Source organism: Cavia porcellus, unplaced genomic scaffold, assembly GCF_034190915.1.
Source record: "Cavia porcellus strain 051 isolate PalLab524CR breed Dunkin Hartley unplaced genomic scaffold, mCavPor4.1 scaffold_1, whole genome shotgun sequence".
NCBI lineage: Eukaryota > Metazoa > Chordata > Mammalia > Rodentia > Caviidae > Cavia > Cavia porcellus.
The window spans coordinates 187312785-187333195 of NW_026947484.1; the positions used below are offsets into that span (position 1 = coordinate 187312785).

The 20411-nt window shown below is 35.2% G+C and overlaps 1 protein-coding gene across 3 annotated transcripts in view; it reads right to left on the reverse strand.

The window, feature by feature from the left end:
- The window catches only part of Invs (inversin), a 126853-nt gene that overhangs the window by 88363 nt on the left and 18079 nt on the right, over positions 1-20411 (reverse strand). For all 3 annotated transcript variants that reach the window (XM_063224579.1, XM_003470893.5, XM_013153592.3), the window contains one exon: positions 17246-17412. In XM_063224579.1, coding sequence (XP_063080649.1) covers positions 17246-17412 — 167 coding nt within the window. The remainder of the gene's footprint in view (positions 1-17245; positions 17413-20411) is intronic.

A 20411-nucleotide genomic window follows, 5' to 3' on the forward strand; every position in this document is an offset into this window, starting at 1 on the left:
CCTAATTGTCTAGTATTTTTTTTGAACAGAAGAATATGTATAAGAGAAAAACAAAAAAAGAAAATTACATGAACAATTATGATCCTATGACATAAGATAATTAGAAAATTAGTGTTCATATTTTCTTTGGAGTTGATGTTATGTATAAAATTAATTTTTAAAAGGTTAAATGAAAGTAAATGGATCTGTAGTTCCCTTTTATCAGCCATAAACATATTTGCTGGCTCTGTGCCCAGCGTTTAAAAGAAATCAGCATGAGTCTAATGAAAAACAAGCTGTAGGTCTCAGAGAAATTCAATATATACCCTTTCTTTTCCTTTTAGTTTTTTTTTTGTTGGTTTCCATGGGAATCTGGTCCTGTAGCGATCTCAGATTCTATTCATAGAAAGCAGATATTTGTATTTTCATGACTTGGTAAAAGTGGGGTTAGTGAAGAGATAAAGATGATTAGAAAATGAATGTGGTTGTAAGAAATATGATTATGTTTAAAGTAAAATGCAACTGTCCTGTCTGCTGTATAGTGTTTGAGAACAACAGAAAGAAAACAAACACTGACATGAAAGGAAGAAGCTTTGAATTCAAATTCTGAAACTGCTTTCTGAGAAAGAAATCCTTAGGTACTTCTTTAAAGATTTAATGGAAAAACTGGACGGATTTTCTTGGCCAGGAGAACCAGAATTCTGAGACGGAAAGCTTCAAAACAGTGCATCAGAATCAGGAGCTCTGAGTAGGGAACTAGAAAAACAAGATAATTCACGACTGCAAATGACAAGTCTCAGAGAACTCGAGCAAAATATCCTTCACCTTACTTATATAGAAAATAGATAACTATTCCAACTGTTGTAAAGCTATGATGAAACTAAACAAAGATTTTGTTAATATCAGGACAACAGAAAAAGTCAAACTAATGATTTCAATCAAGACATATTGACATGTTTCTATAACTATAAATTTTATCTATGCAAGTACTGTATGACCTGTAATCAAAATGTTAATAGATAGGTTTTTATTTTAATTCTTAGATTTGTTCAATAACAGAACTCTGGTTTTGATAGGAATACTAATTTGAAGATAAGATCCTAAATATCTGAAAAGTTTCTAAATTGAAAACTGAGAGGACAGGTTTACAGATTGGAAGAGGACAAATGATACTGGTCTGGGAGTCCCAAAAATTGAAATTAATGAAACTGACTCTCTAGAACTCTCTCTCTGCCTGGAAAAAGCTAAGAAAACCCCAGCCAGGAATGAGATCAAATGAGGTAAACTGCCAGCTATGAGTTCTGGCACAATCTAGAAAACATTTTTTTTTTTTTTTTTTTTTTTTTTTGCTAGAAAGGCATGTCTTACTTATATAGCAGGAGGTTTGACAGGAAACAATATTTAATAGATGGCAGTCATTACTCTTGGACAAAACTGCCATATTAATAACTATCTCACCTCAGTAACAGTCTGATCTCAAATCTAACACACACAAGTTTTTATGTATATGTTATTCCATGTAAGTCATCAACTAAATACCTTTTCTTCATATGGGTGGGCTGGACATATGAAGAAAACATAGATATAGAAAGGTGATACAGAAGAAGGTGGAGTGGAAAGTGACAATGCATAAAAAATGAAGGCCCAGCTCAGCATTCTGGCAGGAGAATCTCAAGTTCTGAAAGCCCAGCCTGGGCAACTTAGTGACCTAACAAGAGTCCGTCTCAATAATAATAATAATAATAATAGTTTCAGTGCAGAGGACCAGGGTTCAACCCTCAGTTCCACTAAAAACCAACCAACCGATCAACCAAAGGAAGCTATTTATAATATCTGTTCTTAAAAATAACTTTGCATTCTACACAGAAACTTTACTCTTGTACCTCTCTGTCTTGTGTTAATAATTTACTTCTGCTTCAGCTGTTTCAATGTTGTTGCACAGTTTAATTACTTTTCTTTGCACTAAGTTAACTTGTTTGCTATTTGTCCCTATAGCATTACATCCTTTGTAAACTTACAGTTACCCTAAGTACATCTTTTTTTCTTGGAATTTTCTGTCATTTTCTAGTCTTGCTCAAACATACCTAGTTTTAAACATCTTTTTCCTGCACTGATTAGTAATTCCTTTTTACTTTAATTTTGTGCATATAATGCACTCACATTATTCATAAATGAAAGCAAAATGAAAAGGTATATAATAAACATTTTCTGTTATGTAGCAAACTTCTGTTATCTGCTTCATTTCTTCTATCCTGGTCAAACAGAAGTAGACACTTTTGTTAGTTTCTTAAGGTCTTTAGAAAGTATTTGTGTTCTCTTTTTATTCTAAAGAGAATAAAACAAAACAAAGAAAACAAAGAGGGGCTGGGGATTTAGCTCGGGCGGCATAAGCACCTGCCTTGCAAGTAGGCAGTTGTGAGTTCGACCCCCGGTACCGATTAAAAAAAAAAAGAAAGAAAACAAAGATCAGAATAAAACAATGCAAGCAACACAGGATTTCAAAACAGGAAATCAACAGTGGCTACCATGTCTTATTTTCTTAAAAGTAGCTGTTCATACCATCGCGCATAATAAAATCAATTCTTGAAAATGCTTTATGAGAAACTCTAGGCATGTATAAGACTATGTATGCATGTACATCTATGCTTAGAAAGTATTTATATTCTTAACGATTCTTGGTGTTATTTATTTATTTATGCATGTTATTTATTGGCTTTTTGAGCCAGGGTCTTGCTAAGTAGTTCAGCCTGGCCTTGAATTTCCAGTGATCCTCAGCCTCCCAAGTACTGGGATTACCGGTGCGCACCACCAGGCCTGGCCTTGATCTTTTGTTTAAAGTACGATTTTTCTTTGCAATTTGTATATGTTTGTATGTATGCATTTCTGTGTGTGTTTGGAGCCGGGGACTGAACCCAGACCCTCAAGCATGCCAGGTAAATGCTCTGCCCCTGAGATACATACCCAACCCTTTACAAATTATTTTAAACCCATCTCTTATTTATTTAACAATGTCTCTTAAGAGACATGTGCGTTTTAATAGCTAGACATTACCATTCTTCCTGTGGAATAGTACTCTTTTGTATAAATAAAATACCTTTTTAAAACTAGATTCCTATCGATGAGGATTTGTTTCCAACCTTGTTTCTGTAAATATTACTGTCATATGTAACTTTCTACATATATCATTTCTCACTTGTATTGCTCTATCATTAGGGTAAATAATCACAAATAGGATTGGTAGGACAAAAGGTATATGCATCTAAAATTTAGACAGCTAGCCCAACAGTCATATATGAAAGTGCCTATTTATTCATAGCTACACACAGGTAGAAAATAAAAGGTAGGAGAAAGTATCTAAAAGAGTTTTAATTTGTATTTTTTAATAAGTAGTTTGAACTTATTTTCATATTCCTTGGAGTTGAGTTTCCTCTAATGTAAATTCTGTTGATTTTTCTCTTAAAATGCCTTTTTCTTTCTTTCTTTTTTTTCTTTAAGAACGGTTCTCACTATGCAGTTCAGGCTGGCAGTGAGCTCACTTCGTAGCCTAAGTTGGTCTCAAACTCACAAGGATTCTCCTGCCTCAGCCTCCTGAGTGCTAGAATTACAGGCGTGCACCAGCATACCTGGCAAAATGCCTATCTTTCTTATCAATTCCAAGATGCAATTTACATTTACTCTTAGCTGTAAGTTAAGTTAATCTCTCCCAGGTTTGTTTTACTGTGTGTGTATGTATGTATGCATGTGTATGTGTGTACTGACTAGGGTAGTGTGTATGCTAACAAAGCACCTGAGATACACCCTCAGTCCTCAAGTTATCTTGTGACTTTGTGTTTGTGGTTGAAGAAATTCATTACATGGCGAAAATAGCTAAGAACATTGAGGTTGTGTTTTGCTTAAAGTTATACAACCTGTGGCAGACATTGGACTATAACCAGAGATAACAAGCGATTAGAAAGAAGAGAAAAAAGGGAAGGATAACTCACTCAACACATTACTTAACAAACTGACTAAGCCAATATATACTTTAGCATCTACCATATGCCTTGCAGGCTCTAAACCTAGATAATTAAGAGGATATAGTACCATAAGTTGATATGTGACAATCAGAGGGGGAAATTGAAAATAGGTATACAGATAAGCTACACACACATGCATATTTATGCAGCACTATTTACAATAGCCTAATGATGAAAACAGCCCAGATGTCTATAGGTAAATGGTTATACAGATAATGATATGATAGAAAATATTATGCATCCATAAAAAGGAATGAAGTATGATACATGTGACAATCTAGATGGACATTATCCTAAGTAAAAGACACCAGGCATAAAAGGTCATGTAGTATGTGATTCCACTTATACAGAATACCTATAATAAACAAATTCATAGCGATCTAATGCATACTGGTGGTTACCAAGGGCTGGGGAGAGCGGCAGAAGGGACAAACTGCTTAATGAGGTTTTTATCTCAGTGATGGAAATGCTTTGGAACTAACAGAGGTGGTAGTTATGTAACTTTATGAATGTTGACTTTCAAATGGTTAATTTTATATTGTGTAAATTTCACCTCGAATTATTTTCAAAAATCAAATGTAGGGGCTGGTCATAATAAAAACATCTGTTTTAGTTATGCTGAAACTGAGATTTTGAAAAGATAACCAGTTAGAGATTCCTAGAAAATAGCTGGAAACACAAGTCTGAAATTAGGGGAAAGATTTAGGTCTGGAAACAAAAATATGAGAAAACAGATGAAAGAACTGAGAGAAATATAAGCCCAGGTAAGTGAAATCACATTGTGCAGCATCAAAACAAAAGTTCCAGCTAAGTGTTACGCTAATTTGCATAATGTATAGAGAAAGAAAAAGATCAATAAAAAGTAATTTGAAAACTAAAGCCAAAGTCAGTAAAATTTCAGGCTTACAGCCTCTCTATTCAAACTATCTAACTACGCTGAAATACTACATAAGTCTCTGTTTTGTTTTGTCTTTGGTTCTGGGGGTTGAACTCATGACCTTGTGCTTGGCAGGCAGCCACTGAGCTATGCCACTGAGCTAAATCCCTGGCCCTGCATGTGTCTCTTGATTTAAAAAATGTTTAGGTAAATGACAGATCCAGAAAGGATAAGTCAGGTACAGGAACATTAATGACTGAAGCACATAATAATTTTTTTTTCATCTCAAATCTAGTATTTCAAGCCAAAGAAAAGAATGAAAAAGTTGTTCTGAAGGTTAAATGTCTAAAGAGTGTTACGGCTTGTAGCTAGATGCCCCCTGAAAGCCTCATGCAATCATGGGAGGGACTTTCCAGAGCTGGCTGGATCTATAGGGTGCGATGGTGGGATTAAGGATGTGGTTGATTCATGGCTCACTGCTGGAGTGTGACCTGTCTGGCCTACAGGTGGGTGAGTACCCGTCCACAGGCTGGTAACCTGGATAGATAACGATGGACACAAAGAAGGCTGCTGCTGTCATTGCTTGTCACTGCTGTGGCTTCACTGCCTCACTGCCTGCTGTCTTCTGTCACCACCCTGCCTGGAGTCAGTCAGCTATGAACTGAAACATCCACAACCTATGACCTACAATAAATCTTTCCTTCTGTAACTTTAGGAGTCATGTATTTGCCTCAGCAACAAGAAAAGTAACAAAGATAAGGAGGTACCTATGGAATTGAGTTATTACTCCGTTATAAATAAAGCGCCACATGTGTATATATATCTTTTTTTGGCTTTTTGAGAGAGGCTTTTGCTATGCTGTCCAGGCTGGCCTCAGTCTCCTGAGTGCTAGGATTGCAGGTATGCACCACCATGCCTGGTTATAAGGGTGTATTAGTATGGTTCCCAGCTTTTTAAGTTCTTTTTAAAGTTAAAGCATAAGCTAAAAGAAAACAAGAAACACACATAAAACTCCCAGAGCGTTAATGAATATTACTGCTTGTTTTTAGTATTTGTTGGTTGACTGAAAATAGGTAAGAATTCAGTGATAATTATAAATGAAGTATTTTATTAATCACATCACTTATAAATACAATTGGGAAAAAACCTATATATTCAAAACAGATTAGTTATATGGTCTTCAGATAAGGTATCATACTCATATGCATTTGTAAGCAATATGTGTAACATCTGCATTCCATGGTCTCTGGCACACATATTAACAACCTGTGATTTATTTTGAAAAAATTCAGAATTCTCTGAGGCAGGTAAATTAGTAATATGATCTCCATTTTGTAGCATCTAAAAGGTTAAACTATGCTCATAAGGTCACAAGGTAGTGACTGAATCTATTGGTACTAGATGTCCTTGAATTAGGAATAGAACACCAGTCTTATAATTTTATATCTGATTGCTATTTCATTATGCTATATTGGCTCTGCAGAAAATGAGAAATTAATAAATCTCTGTTTGTTATCTAGTGGAAAGTCATGTCATTCTTAAGCATAGCTTTCTCATTTCCTGTTTCTCTAAGTTTGGGGTTTAAGGCAGCCGGGAGTGTTTGGTCTAGGAGATGTGAGCAGGACAGCAGGGGTCCCCTAATATCCCCAAGGTTTCTGTCATCTTCTTGACGGGGGCTTGTTTAACAGAGGATAAACTGTCCCATGTAGTCTCTCCTGCTTTTGAGCCAAAGCATCTGTCTCTATAGGTTTTCAAAAAATAAAATCTAGAACTGCTTATTTTTCTACTTGCAAAATGAGAATACTTTTCAAGAACATTTCTGGTTTTATAACTGTCAACAATATTCAGATACATTTTAAATTCATTTCCTACTCATTCAGTGAACAAACATTCCTACTATCCAACCTTCCCAACTGTACTTTGGGTTCTTTTTGTTCACTCTTCCTTTTAAACTCTCTCCTTTCCCTTGACATTTAAACATGTTCATATGTCTCTCATCTAACTGTAGGACTGCCAAAGAGAAGAGATTTACCAGTAAAATGCAACATGTAGATCTTTTTTAGGTCTTGATTTGGATAAATCAGCTTTAGAAAAGTTCAAGATACAATCAGGAAAATGGAGTGAGTAGATATTAAATGGTATTAAGAAGTTATTATTAATTTATTGTTTGTTAGAACTATATTATCTCTTCGGATATGCACTGAAAGGTTTATGGGTGTCTTTGATTCACCTTAAAGTAGTTCAGGGTGTACAGATGAAACAAGGTTATGAATTAATAATTGTTGAAGTTTGGTAAGGATTATATTGGTTGAAGTTCATGATATTATTTATTAAAATTTTCTATGTCTCATCTTGAAACTTTTCCTGATCAATAACCTCCTTAACCTATCACTCTCATTTTGAAAGAGTAATACCTATTTACTACGTCCATATTCTCACTTCCTGGTTTCTCAACAATAATACATAGCATCTGGGTCTGCCAATACCACTGCTCTTACTAAGGTCACTTCTTACTGAAAAATCCAATGGAAACTTTTCAAGCCGTGGTCCGTTATTAATTCAGTATTTACAGTATTTATTCAATTCTAGCAAAAATTTCTTAAAATTCTAGCAAAAAAAAAAAAAAAGAAAGAAATAGAAATAGTTTCTCATTTGCTAGAAATTTGTCCTTTTGGTTCCACAACACCACTCTAATCTACTCGTCTGAAAGTATATTTTCCTTAAGTAAGACTTAAACATTGGTCTTTTCTATTTTTCATCCTTTTCTATCTGTAGAAAAGGTACTTGGTCTATCCCCATGGTGGTTCACAACTGAGCTCAATAAATTCCTTTTCAAAAATATTCTTTAATAAATCTAACTCCCTTTTGTTTTGTACCAGGGATCGAACTCATGATCCTAAACCCCTAGCAATATTTCTTACTTCTGAGAATAACTAGGATGCCCAATCAAAAGAGCCATTAGTATGAAATTAGGTACCTATAGGTTAAGAAGCCAAAGACACTGAAAATGAAGAAAACATAGGAAACTGGCATATTTCCTCCTCAGAAGTGTGTATTCATCCCAGATTCCCTATTTTTGAAGCGAGTCCTTAGATTCTGAAGGTCTGATTTTTTTCAACTCTTTGTATGTTCTAGATATTAGTCCTGCATCTGAGGAACAACAGGCTAAAATTTTTCCCCACTCTGTGGGTTGTATTTTTACTCTCTTCATAATTTCTTTTGCCATGCAAAAAATTTTTAATAGGATGGGATCTCAGTTGTTGATTCTTTGTATTATTTCCTACGGGATTAGGATTTTGTTCATGAAATCTGTGCCTATGTTTATGACTTTAAGAGTTATACTTATTCTCTTTTCCTTTATTCAGTTTCTCTTTAATATTTACATTACGACTCATTTTGATTTTTGTTTAGTGCATGGAGGAATGGATAAAAAAGATGAGTTTTTTAATACAACTTGAGTACTACTCAACTATACAAAAGGATAAACTTGAGACATTTCTAAGTAAATGGATGCATCTTGAGATCACATCTTTTTGAGCAAAATAAATTAGACACATGTGTAAATATCACCTTGTTTCTCTAGTATGAAAAACCAAATGTAAATGAGGACCAAACTGTACAAAAGGTATTGTGAAATAGGAAGAAGTTGTTCAAAAGAAAGGGGAACTAGGGAGGGAGGAGGCAGAAAGGAAGAAAGGAAAAAGAAAAATATGATAAAAGAATAAACTGGAAAGAAAGCTTTGTAAATAAGGAGGAGAAGAGAGTTTGAAGGGCGGGAATGGAATGGGAAAAAAAAAGAATCAAGATATATCACATACAGGTGCAAATTCCCTATGATGAATATGATCACTATGTATATCTAAATTGTACCCATAAGTTTAATTTTAAAAAAAGGCAAATCGTGAACACAAAATACAATAGAACAGTGATTCACAAAGAATGTCAACTGTATCATCATCTTCACCTGGAACTTGTTTGATAATGCCATTCTCTGGCCCCAGGCCAGCCAAGCTGAATTAAAAACCTCGAAGCAGGCCTAGAAATCCATGTTTTAGCAAGGCCTCCAGTGATCCTGATATGTCCAATTGTAGAACCTCTGGATTTCTGCACGGATACAGAGCTTTCGCGTAGCCTGGGGAAATGTGACCTGAATGCCTGTGAGTCTAGACCCATTCTTGATCCTATCACCCTCACCTACCTGTAAATAATGTTTTTCAGGTTCTGGCCATTTTACTTTTTAAAATAATTTATATGTTAGAAAATATACATAACAAAGTACATAAATCTTAGGAATACAGATTGATAAATTTTTATGCTCTCACCTCACATAACAATACTATTTGGAACATTTCCAGCACCCCTGAAATCTTGCCATGTTCCTCCTCAGCCATTACCTGACCCTCAGGCAATCAAAACTCAGACTTGATTACTGTTGATTAGTTTTACCTGGTTGTGAAATTCATGTAAGTAGCATATAAAGGTTTAAAAAGTGTCTGACTTCTTTTAGTTAATATGATGTTTATGAAATTCATTAAGGGGAATGGTAGGTTGTTCTCTGTAATTGTGCGGTAGGAACAGACCACAATTTACTTATGCATTCACCTGCTGATAGGCATTTGGATCACCTGAGCTACTGATTAAAACACTGGGACTGGCAGTATAGCCCAGTGGTAGGGCACTGGCCTAGCATATTCAAGGCACTGGGTTTTATCCTTAGCACTACAAAAACAGACACCCCCACCCAAGAATTACTGGTTGAAAGTCACCAATATTTTTCACAGCCACTAACCCCACATTTTTTTTTCAGTGTGTAGGGAAAATACAGCCCCCCCCCCCCCCGGCTATGCTATGGTTCAGGCTGTGTGTGGGAAGGGGTATTCGTTGTAGACAGTTAAGTCCTATGTGAGCAGAATTCCAGCACAAGCACACACAGGGGGCGCTGTACAAATAACTTATAACCAAAGTTGTTACTGGCAAATGGTCACTATTGTGTAGACCCATGTAAATCTGACTGCTTCAAGGGTCGAAGGTTGGCGAAGGGACTGAGAAGTGCTGCGAGTGAATAGTGGTAAAGGCTGAAATCACAGACAGACAGATGGACGACAGCAAAGGGCTGGATGGCTGGGCAGGTGATGGTGAGCCAAACAGAGCTGCTGACAGTAAGAACGCGTAGACTGTTCAGGACTCTGCAACACTTCTTTGGGCTACTCATATCTCAAGGGAACCTCCCCAAGTCTAAAACACAATTGAACCAAGGGGCTTTTGTACTTGTGTTCTTCCCATATCTTTTCTTTTTTCCACAGGGTCTCATTAAGTCCTTAACTTATGAGTCTGGGCTCCAACTTTTTATCCTCCTGCCTCAGCCTCATACAGTACTGGGATAACAAGCATGGATCACGAGTTCCAGGTGCTCCATATTTCTAACATCAGTTAGTACTGAAGGTCAGACTTTATATTGTAGAAATTCAAGTGATATCTCATTGTGGTTTTAATGTATACCCCCCTAATCAAAATAATAATGCTACATACCTTACCATGTTTTTTGGGCATTTGGATATAATCTTCAGTGAACCAGGGTTTTATCTGTTTCAAGATTAATAAATTTCAGAAACCATTATAGTGAGTTAAGCAAGTTGTGGAATGATACAATACCGTACTATTTAAAGATGTTAAGCATGCAAAGTAATATTACTTATACATATGTGTATGTATGGTAGGAAAATATGCATGGGAATTAAAACCATCAAAATCAAGGCAGTCGAAGAAGACAGAGATGAATGGGATTTTGGAAAATGTAAACAAGAGCCTTCTAGTGCCTGTATTCTATTCACTTAAAATATCTGAAGCAAATAAAATAACAAAATATCTGAAGCAAAAATAAGCAATATTCAGTATTATATCCCCTAAGTGCTAGGAACCTGAATGTTTCTATATTATTTTATATTCTAGCTCTGTACTTACAATAAAAAATAAGACAAGGCATATGCAAAGGCAAAGAGGATATTCAACTAATTTATTAAGAGACTAAAAGAAGTAGGACTCAGTTTTCTTATGCAATGAGGAGTCAGACATGAGCCTTCCTCTTTGATATGTATGGATCCCTAAAGAGTAATCCGATTTTCCAACTAGACTGCAGTAGGACTGATGCCAGTGATGTTGATAACACCATCTTAGCATGTTTTTCCAACAACCCAAATGCTTTAATTTAAGGATTCATCACTCTGAAAATATGAAGGAATATTATTCCATTTAATAGACGAAGCAATTGCATATGAATGTTATTTATCAAGAAATTAAGCTCACTGATTCTTATAAAATCTTATAAAAGTGGAAGTGGTGGATAGAAATGAAAAAAAATAATGTCTAAGTGTTGAACTGCAAAAGTTTTGAATGTCATGCCATCAGATAAATAGATTTATATGATGTTCACTTTTATAAACTGATTGACTGACTCATTTTTGCACTCACTAAGCTAATACCACCTGAATTAAGTGGTAGGAGATGGGTTAGAAATGTAACTGTAAAAGCAAACAGCTTTATAGGGGAAAGGTCTAGATGAATCTTTGATGAACTGTGGTAATATGTTATGGGAGAGGCATATAAATAGTGGGGAGAATACAGGAATATTAAATGGTAGGGGACTGGGAAGTGGATTATTTGTGTTTGGTATGTGTAACATGAGAAACCTCAACAATGTTATCTGATACAAATTTTTCTGAGAAGTTTCACAGACATCCTACCTTCCTTGATACTTTATAAATTATTCAATAGCATTTCTTAGAAACTGAAAGCTAACATTTAAGATCCAGTTTTCACAGATGAACTGATTTTTTTTTTGGTGAGGAAAGGTACAAAGAACAACAAAGCCACAGGCTGATGTTTCTTTAATTTTTCAAAGTGGATAACCTTAATCTTCTTGGAACCCAACTAAAAACCTCCTGGGACATTAAAATGTATAATCACTAATATTTAGTAAGATTTCTAAGGCCTTTTTAACTGTATTAACAAATAATTGTATATGTGAAGTCAGAACACAGGCTCCCTGAAACCAATTTTCTTTTTCGTTGCATGCATGAATTAATATACTTTCATATCCAGCGCCCTATTACTGTTCCTTGCTTATTTCTTTCCTCTTGTTGGACAGACTCCCTTCTACTTTCACATTATTTTTTCTTCTTCTAGATTTTATACATTTAGGAACATATGGAACAAAACATTCTAACAATTAGATATCTTGTGTGAGAAGAACACAGAGGAATGACCGATTGCTTTCTTTGGTCAAACTGAGACTACCAAATGAGAAACAAATTAGTTACAGATGTTCGGTATATTGAGATGAGTTTTATCCCCAGGGTACCATTTCCTTCGTTTCTTGGACTACAATAGTTCATTTCCAGGGCAGTGAGTATATGTCAAAGCCAAGCAGCAGAATTAAGTAAGTTTTTCCACATATATATATTTTGAAACTGCATAAAAGTTTCTAATAAACAAAATCTTTAGCATTTGTGTCGAGTGACTTTCTATGTAAGTAACATAAAATTCATTTCACCATTTCACCAAGACATGTTAGACATTATGCGAGATATAGGGAAATTCAAACAGAATTAAAATAAGGTTTTTGCCTGGAGCTCCAGTCTAGTAGAAAAAGGCAAATAAATAATCACAATGCATCATAATGGGGGTATAACAGAGATATGAACAAAATCCTATGGGAACAAGTTTTTCCTTCTAATAAACCTAACAGGATAGTTTACTACTGCAGAACTATAAAAACATAATAAGTAACAGGAAAATGGTTGATCATCACAGGTCAAGAATGAAATTGACTACATATTATGATGGGTGATATTTTATAAAACATATTGTAAGGCAGATGGGCCAACTTGAAGAATCATGTCTTTCATTTTTGTATTCCAGTATAGTACCTATTATAGTTTTAATCTATGCTGGCAAAATGAATACACACACATGTACATGAACTTTGATGGCTATACAATAGTATACTTCTAAAATTCAGAGATACCAAAATTAAGAGGATATACATTTGAAAAGAACATTTAATACCCAATATATCAGAAAGGTTCACTAAACACACACAAAAAATGAAGTTTAATAGGAATTGGTACTCAAAGTACCTATCCATAACAGACATACATAATTCATTTTTCCATGTTCTTTCCAACTATATAATACCCCACAGAAGACATCTGACAAATACTTGTTGACTCAATACTTACACATTTATAGTACCTATCACACGCATCCTCTCTATTGGCCTAAACTATAACAGCTTTCTATGCATTTCCATTTTTTTCTTTTTCAGAGTAACTTTGGTTAACCTGTTAGTTCCCCAAGATATTGTGATCATGTCAATTTTTTTTTCAGTATCACTAAGTGGTTCCCTAGCATTCAGGATCTTCCATTAAAAAAACTTCTGGCACTAGTATACCACAGATACTACATGGCTGAAACTTTATGAATTTGTACTGACAAAATTAATTATCTGTATGTTTTAAAGTGAGAATGGATCCCTACGCAAAATCAATGTTACATCTGAAAAAAATACAAATATGAAAGAAAATGTAGGATAATTTTAAACAATCTTTAGTCTCCCAGTTGTTGTTTGCTGTTGGGTTTGTTAGAGGCCCACCATGTCCAACAAAGTCTTAGCAATTTGCTAATGACTTATGTGAAAGGTATATTCAGGTTCTGTGCTCCTTTTCTGCAATTCCCTTCCTTTAGTGACTGTTCTTCAACTTCCAGCCTCTATTAGTATTTCCAAACTCTGCCTTGGTTTCTTTAACCTCCTGAGACTATTAAAGAGGCATTCTTTTGCATTCCAATTTGGAAGATGCCTTAAAGGGAAAAGCCAGAATGAAGGTGTTGCTTATTTTAACTGCTTCCTTCTTTGAAGGGCTGTGTCTCTAAGATTCTGCCCACACTGATTGTTTGCCACTGCTCTCAAATTATGTATTTTGTTCAGATTTTAAAGATGTTTCCGGAAGGCGGGCTAATCCAAAGTAAGTAGAGGCCTAGAATTGAAACTTGTTATGAAAGACTCTTGGTGTCTTATTTTTTGATTCCTCCCTTTTACCTTTAAACATTCTATCAATGGTTATCTTATTGTGTGGCTTTTGACATCCTGTAGGTGGTTATTTTATATGGTGTCTCTAAGATACCAGTGTCTGGTGGTTTTCATATACTTAATCTGTCACCTGCAAGCTCATTCTGCTAACTGCTTCCCATGGATTGGGTGATCTTTCCTTATGTGTTTGAAGATTGTGCTAGGTTTCATAAGGAGGGATCCATATGTGTTTGGAGATCATTATGGTTTATATTTAGCTGTACCCCCAAAGCCTCATGCACTCATAGGTGGGGCTTTTGGGAGGTGACTAGATTACTGGATTAGTCCATCAACAGTTTCACAGCTGGGTGTGAAACCTGGTGGTAACAGGTGGGTCACTGAGGGCGTGGCCTGGCTGGGTCTTTCACCTCCTCCCTTGATCCCTTTTTTTCTTGCCTGCTATACCATAAGCTCTTTTTCCTCTATTATGCTGCCCCGCCTTGGAGCCAGCTGACTATGGACTAAAACTTCTACAAACTGTGAGCCAAAAATAAACCTATTCTCCATTAATTTGTGGGTCTCAGGTATTTTGTCCCAGCAATGTGACAGTAACTAAGACAGAGATTTTTCTTTTTCTTCTTCTTCTTCTTTTATTTTTAATGTGGTGGGATCCTGGAGTTTAAATTGAAGATGACTTCTCTAGATGAAGTTGTGTTGGGTGTTTGCTTAGAAGCAGAATGTGTTACAGACCTGGGAAATATTATCTCCTGTTATTTTTTGAAAATTATTTCTAGATTCTTCAATATCTTTTTCCTGCCTGGTCTGTATTTTTTCTGATTTCTTAATAATGGTTCTGTATATGAAACACAAGATCAAACACAATTTCCAATTTTGATTGGGTAAAATCAAATATTAAAGAATTAGTACTGCCTTTGTTCTGGAAATCCTGCTAGTGCTATTATACCGTGAGACTACACCTGGAAGGACAAACTGCAGTAGACAAAGGGGTAAATGTGTAATCATCAGATACTGAAAAGAACATAAAACCTCCTAATTATGAAATCAAGTATGTAAGTTCTAACTTACAATACTGTTTCTTCTTTGATACGATAAAGACATAAAAATTCAACCAATAAACTTACTTTAAAAATTCAAAATTGAAACAAAAAGAAACAACACATTGCACCTTATAAACAGACTTACAGCCACTTGTGTGGTTGTACATAATCCTTCTGTCAACAATTTTGGTCCTGTTTTCTCCCCAAAGATTGTTGGTTCATTAATTTAAACTCTCAACTCCCCATAATCTGTTTCTGTTGTGTTCTTTCAACCCACATTTCTTTTTTTATTTTAGCTTTTTAAAATTAGAATATATTTGTGATACAGAATAATCATGCTTATCTTGGGGATTTGGAACACACACATATTGCTTTTCTTTTTTTCTTTTTTTGATACAGGGTTTCACTACACAGTTCACTTGAACTCACTTTGTAGCCCAGGTTGGCCTCAGACTTGCAGGGATCCTCTTGCCTCAGCCTTTTGAGTGTTGGGATTTAGGCGTGTGCCACCATATCAGAGTTCCACATACTGCATCTTAGTAACTTTTTACTTGCCTTTTCCCTCACGTTGCCTATCATTCCCAGCTCCCCCACTCCATCTCCAAACGCCCTGCCTGTCTTCACAAAGTCTATCTCCCTGTTCCCTATCATCTTTCTTTCATTTTGCTCTTTAAATTATTATTATTGTTGTTGTTGTTATTGGTACTCGGGATCAAACTCACGACCTCGTACTTGCTGGACAGGTGCTTAAACTGCTGAACGAAATCCTCAGCCTCTCTTTAAATTATTTATATTCAGGTTTTTCATATAAAAGAAATCATGAAACATTTTCCTTTCTGTATCTAACTTACCTCATGTAACATTATGGTCTCAAAGTGCATCCATTTTCCTATAAAAGATTCAAAGTTCCAACCTACATTTTTGAAGCTGAGTTTTATACCTACATGAATCATAGTGAAAAACTCTAAAAGGTATCCAACTTTTAATATTAGGGCCATCCTCAATCTAACTGTTTTTAATGATAAGTTAAATGAAGGTACCTCTCATAAGTGAATAATTTTACCAGCTGACAAGCCTAGGTGAGAGGTTATAAATGGTTGGGCAGAAGTTAAAACTGAGATTGAAAATGGAGAGATTTTTTAAAAATTACTATAATAAAAAGCAAATTCAGGAGAATCAACTTTGGAAATAACCTGACAGACCTCGCTGATGACAGCTTGTAACCAGCATATTCAGTTGTGTATCTTAATGTCAGTCTCTTTTCATGCATCCAACGAATGAAAAGGTATTTTTCGAACCCCTCAATTAATCAGCTTTCTCTGGCCGGATATTTTTAGTGGGAAATAACTCTAATAGTTTCTCATGGATCCATCTCATTTTCATTGCTTTTTATTCCAAAACTACAGAAGTCTAAAACAACAACAAAAAACCAACCATGCACTGAAAATGTATCTTATAGACCAATATTTTAAGGGAGGGGAAAATCATTTTTAGGCAAATATTTATCTTACAGGCTTTCTATTTCACATGTCTTTCGAAATGCTTACTCTTAAAAATCTGAGGGTTTTGACGATGTCTTTAAAGATGTGTAATCGATACTGGCAATATAATTATAGGTTTTTAAAAACATTATAATACATTCAGAAAATAAATTTCTTTTTTTTTTTTTGTCTTTTTCATTTTTATCGGTACCGGGGATCGAACTCATGACCGCCTGCTTGCAAGGCAGGTGCTTATGCCGCTGAGCTAAACCCCCAGCCCCAAAAATAAATTTCTTTATGGAAGCATAAAAGCATATATTTCAAAAGAGACTGAAATTTTTATTATAAAAGATTAATGAAGAAAAATTTAAATAGTGAAATGTACAATTCATATGCATTTCCAGCATCCAAACACAACCACTAGCAACATTTCTGTGTGTTTCTTTTTAGTCTTTATTTTTTCTCTACACACAAGTTTTTAATTCACTTTAGTCACAATGTACATATAATATTTTTCCTTTTTTCCCTACTAAATTTTGGATCATGGAATAAATTCCATTTTTTGAGGCATTTAGATAAGTAAATTTAGCCACTGACAGTTATTTGTGTTTTGCTCTCTGTACTTTAAAAAAAATGCTTTTAAAGAAAACAGGAAGACTTAGAGTCATATATTTGTGATCTGTTTATTACCTGTCCATTGCATAGTTCCAATAATTAACCAAAGAATACCACACAGTAGGATTATTCTTCAAGGTAATTGCACTTCTCACCTTTTGAGCTGCAAGATGGAGGGCCGTCCTCTGGCTATGGTCAGTTTTATTGACATCTGCTCCTGCCTTCAGGAGAGCGTCTGCACAGTCCAGTCTGTCTGCCAACACGCAGTACATAAGCGGTGTCCTCCCAAACTGGTCTTCTTTGTCTTTAAGAGCAGAGTTTCCTGCAAGAAACACACAGTGGTATTTGATAGCTGTTGTTACTAACGTAAGTAGAATCTACATTTACTAAGTGCTTATTATTGAGAACACTGCTAAATACCCTGTACCTATTACTTCATTTTTACTTATTCTGTGAGGTAGATATTAGCATTCCTGTATTAGAGCATAGTGAACTGCAGAGAAATTACATAACATATATTCTCATTAAAAATAGTGAAACTAGAATTGAAATTAATTGATGACTCAAAAGACCATATTATTATTCTACTGAGTAAGCATTTTGAGATATGAAGATCCTCCTGTTCTTCCCTCACTCTTTTCTCTTGTCAACAGATACTCATTTAGTGCTAATTATATGCTAGGCATTGTGTAGATTCTTACAAGTGATACGAAATCACCAAGGGTACAAAAGAAATAAATAACACTATAAAGCAGTAGGATCTAGCTGATATTTATTGAACATTTTGTCTAAAGATACCCAAATGTAATCTTTTAAACTACCTATGGAACACTCACCAAAAGAGACCATATACTGTTTCATAAAACCAACACTGAACGATTTAAAGAACTGAAGTCGTGTCAAGCATGTTCTCTGATAATAATGCAATTGAACTAGAACTCAATGACAGAATGATAATAGGAAATCACCAAGTACTTGAGAATTAAACAACATAATCTAGATAATCCATGAATGAAAGAGAAAACTTCACAGGAAATTTAAAAATGTAAATGAATGAACATAAAAATATTGTTGTAAGGTAATTACCTTACATCCAAAGGAGGCTTTAAAGAAAATATACAGGGCTTAATACTTGTATCAGAATGAAAGAATAGTTTTGAATAAAACAAATCTACATTCCTACCTCATTATATTAAGAAAAAAGAGTAAATTTATCCTAAAATGATCAGAAGGAAAGAATCACAAAAATGAGAACAGAGATGACTGAAATGAAAACTACAAAAAATAAGAAAATCAGTGAAGCTAAAATTCTTGAAAATAAAACTGAAAGATTTGTAACTGGATTATTAAAAACAGTAGACGCAAATTTCCAATATCAAGAATGAAAGAAGGGTTGTCACTATAGAGCCTGCAGATATTAAAAGGCAAACAAGAAAATTATAAATAATTTTTTGCCCATAAATTTCTAAAGCCAGTCGTGGTGGTGTATGTCTATAATCCTATCAGTAGGGAGGCTGAAGCAGAAGGATCACTTTAAGTTTGAGTTCACTGGGCTACATAGTGAGCTTGAACTGCATAGCAAGACCCTGTCTCAAAACAAACAAAATTTATAATTTAACTGAAATGAATAAATTTCACAGAAAACAATCTATCAACGTTCACTGAAGATATGAATACTCTCCTTAGTACTTACAGCAGAAAAAATTCTTAGGTGGTACCCCAGATACACGCTCCCTGACCTATCTGCCCTATATGATCTCCTCGTGAGGGTGGGCAAGGTCTATAAATACATCATTCCCTTCTCTAAGTTCCATTACGTGGCAAGCATGAGCAAATTTTGCAGATGTAATTAAGGTGAGTAATCATTTAATCTAATCATAAGAGAGATAGTTTGGGCCCCTTTCCTTTTCTCCTTGTCTCTCTCTCTCAGTCTCTGCTGTGCTCTCCCATTTTCCTCTCTCTCTGTCTCTGTCTCTCTGTCCGTCCGTCCGTCCGTCCATCTGTCTGTCTGTCTTTCTGTCTCTCTTGTCCACCCTCTCCCAATAGAGCTTGAGCTCATGGACATGTGTATGTTAGGCAAGTACTCTGGAACTGAATTGGATCCCCAACCCTTGGATTGCTTTTTGAAAGATGATGTAGAGGTCAGAGCTGGAAGTTGGAGAGTTGTCAAGCAGCAGATATATTTTCCTGCTGCCTTTTGAGATGCAAGCTGCCATAAAATTTAAAGCTGCAAGAAGACAAATTCAGCCAACTTGTACTTGGAAGAGCATACCGAGTCTCATCCTTGCTGATAGTCTGAAGCTCTGTGAAACTCTAAGCAAAAGACTCATCTAAGCCATGTCTAGATTCCTGACCCACAGAAATTGTGAGGTAATAAATTATTTTTGTTTTAAACATTTGTTAATGTGTCATACAGCAATAGAAAATTAATGTATGATATATACTACAAAAAGGAGATTAATAATTAATCTTGTCTAAAAGCACTACTAAGATCAGAGTGTTGAAAAATTTTCAGAAGCAATTTTTATACAAATAGACAATGTGGTTTACAAATTGTTATGGAAAGACAAAAGATGTAGGAGGAAAAGTTTTTGGAAAAGGATAAAATTGGAGGATGGACTGTGTAATATATCTACAGAAATGAAGCTACAGAAATGAAGTCAGTGTATTAGTGGCAAAGGAACAGACACATAGATCAATGTAGCAGAGGTGAGAGTGTAGAAACAGACTCATGTACACTATCAGTTGATTTTTGTGTCTGTGTATGTGGTTGAACCAAGGCATGCTCCACCACTAAGCTATATCTCTGGCTCTTTTTCTTTTTCTTTCTTTACAGGGTCTTGCTAAGCTTCCCAGGCAGGACTTGAACTTGAGATCCTCAGCCTTCCTCAGTGCTGGGATTACAGACATATGACACTGTGTCTGGCCTATGACAAGCTGATTATGACAATGCTACAAAGGCAAACAAATGGACAGCCTTTTAAATAAAAGGAGCTGGAAAACTTTGACATTCATATGGAAAACCTAAAACCAAAACCAAACCCAAATAAAAAACAAAAAAACCTCTTGACTGCTATAACAAAGAACCAGAGACTGGATAATTGATAAAAAAAAAAAAAAACCCAGAAGTTTATGTAACATAGTTTTGGAGGCTGGAAGTCTAAGATTAGGATATTCACATTATTGGGTTCTAGTGAGGGTTCTCTTCTGATGGAAGACTAGTAACGTCTTGTATCCTTACACAGTAGAAAAAGAGAGGTTTGCAACTTTCTGAGGGCTCCTTTAAGGGTACTAATCTCACTCAGGAGAGTGGGCACTGAT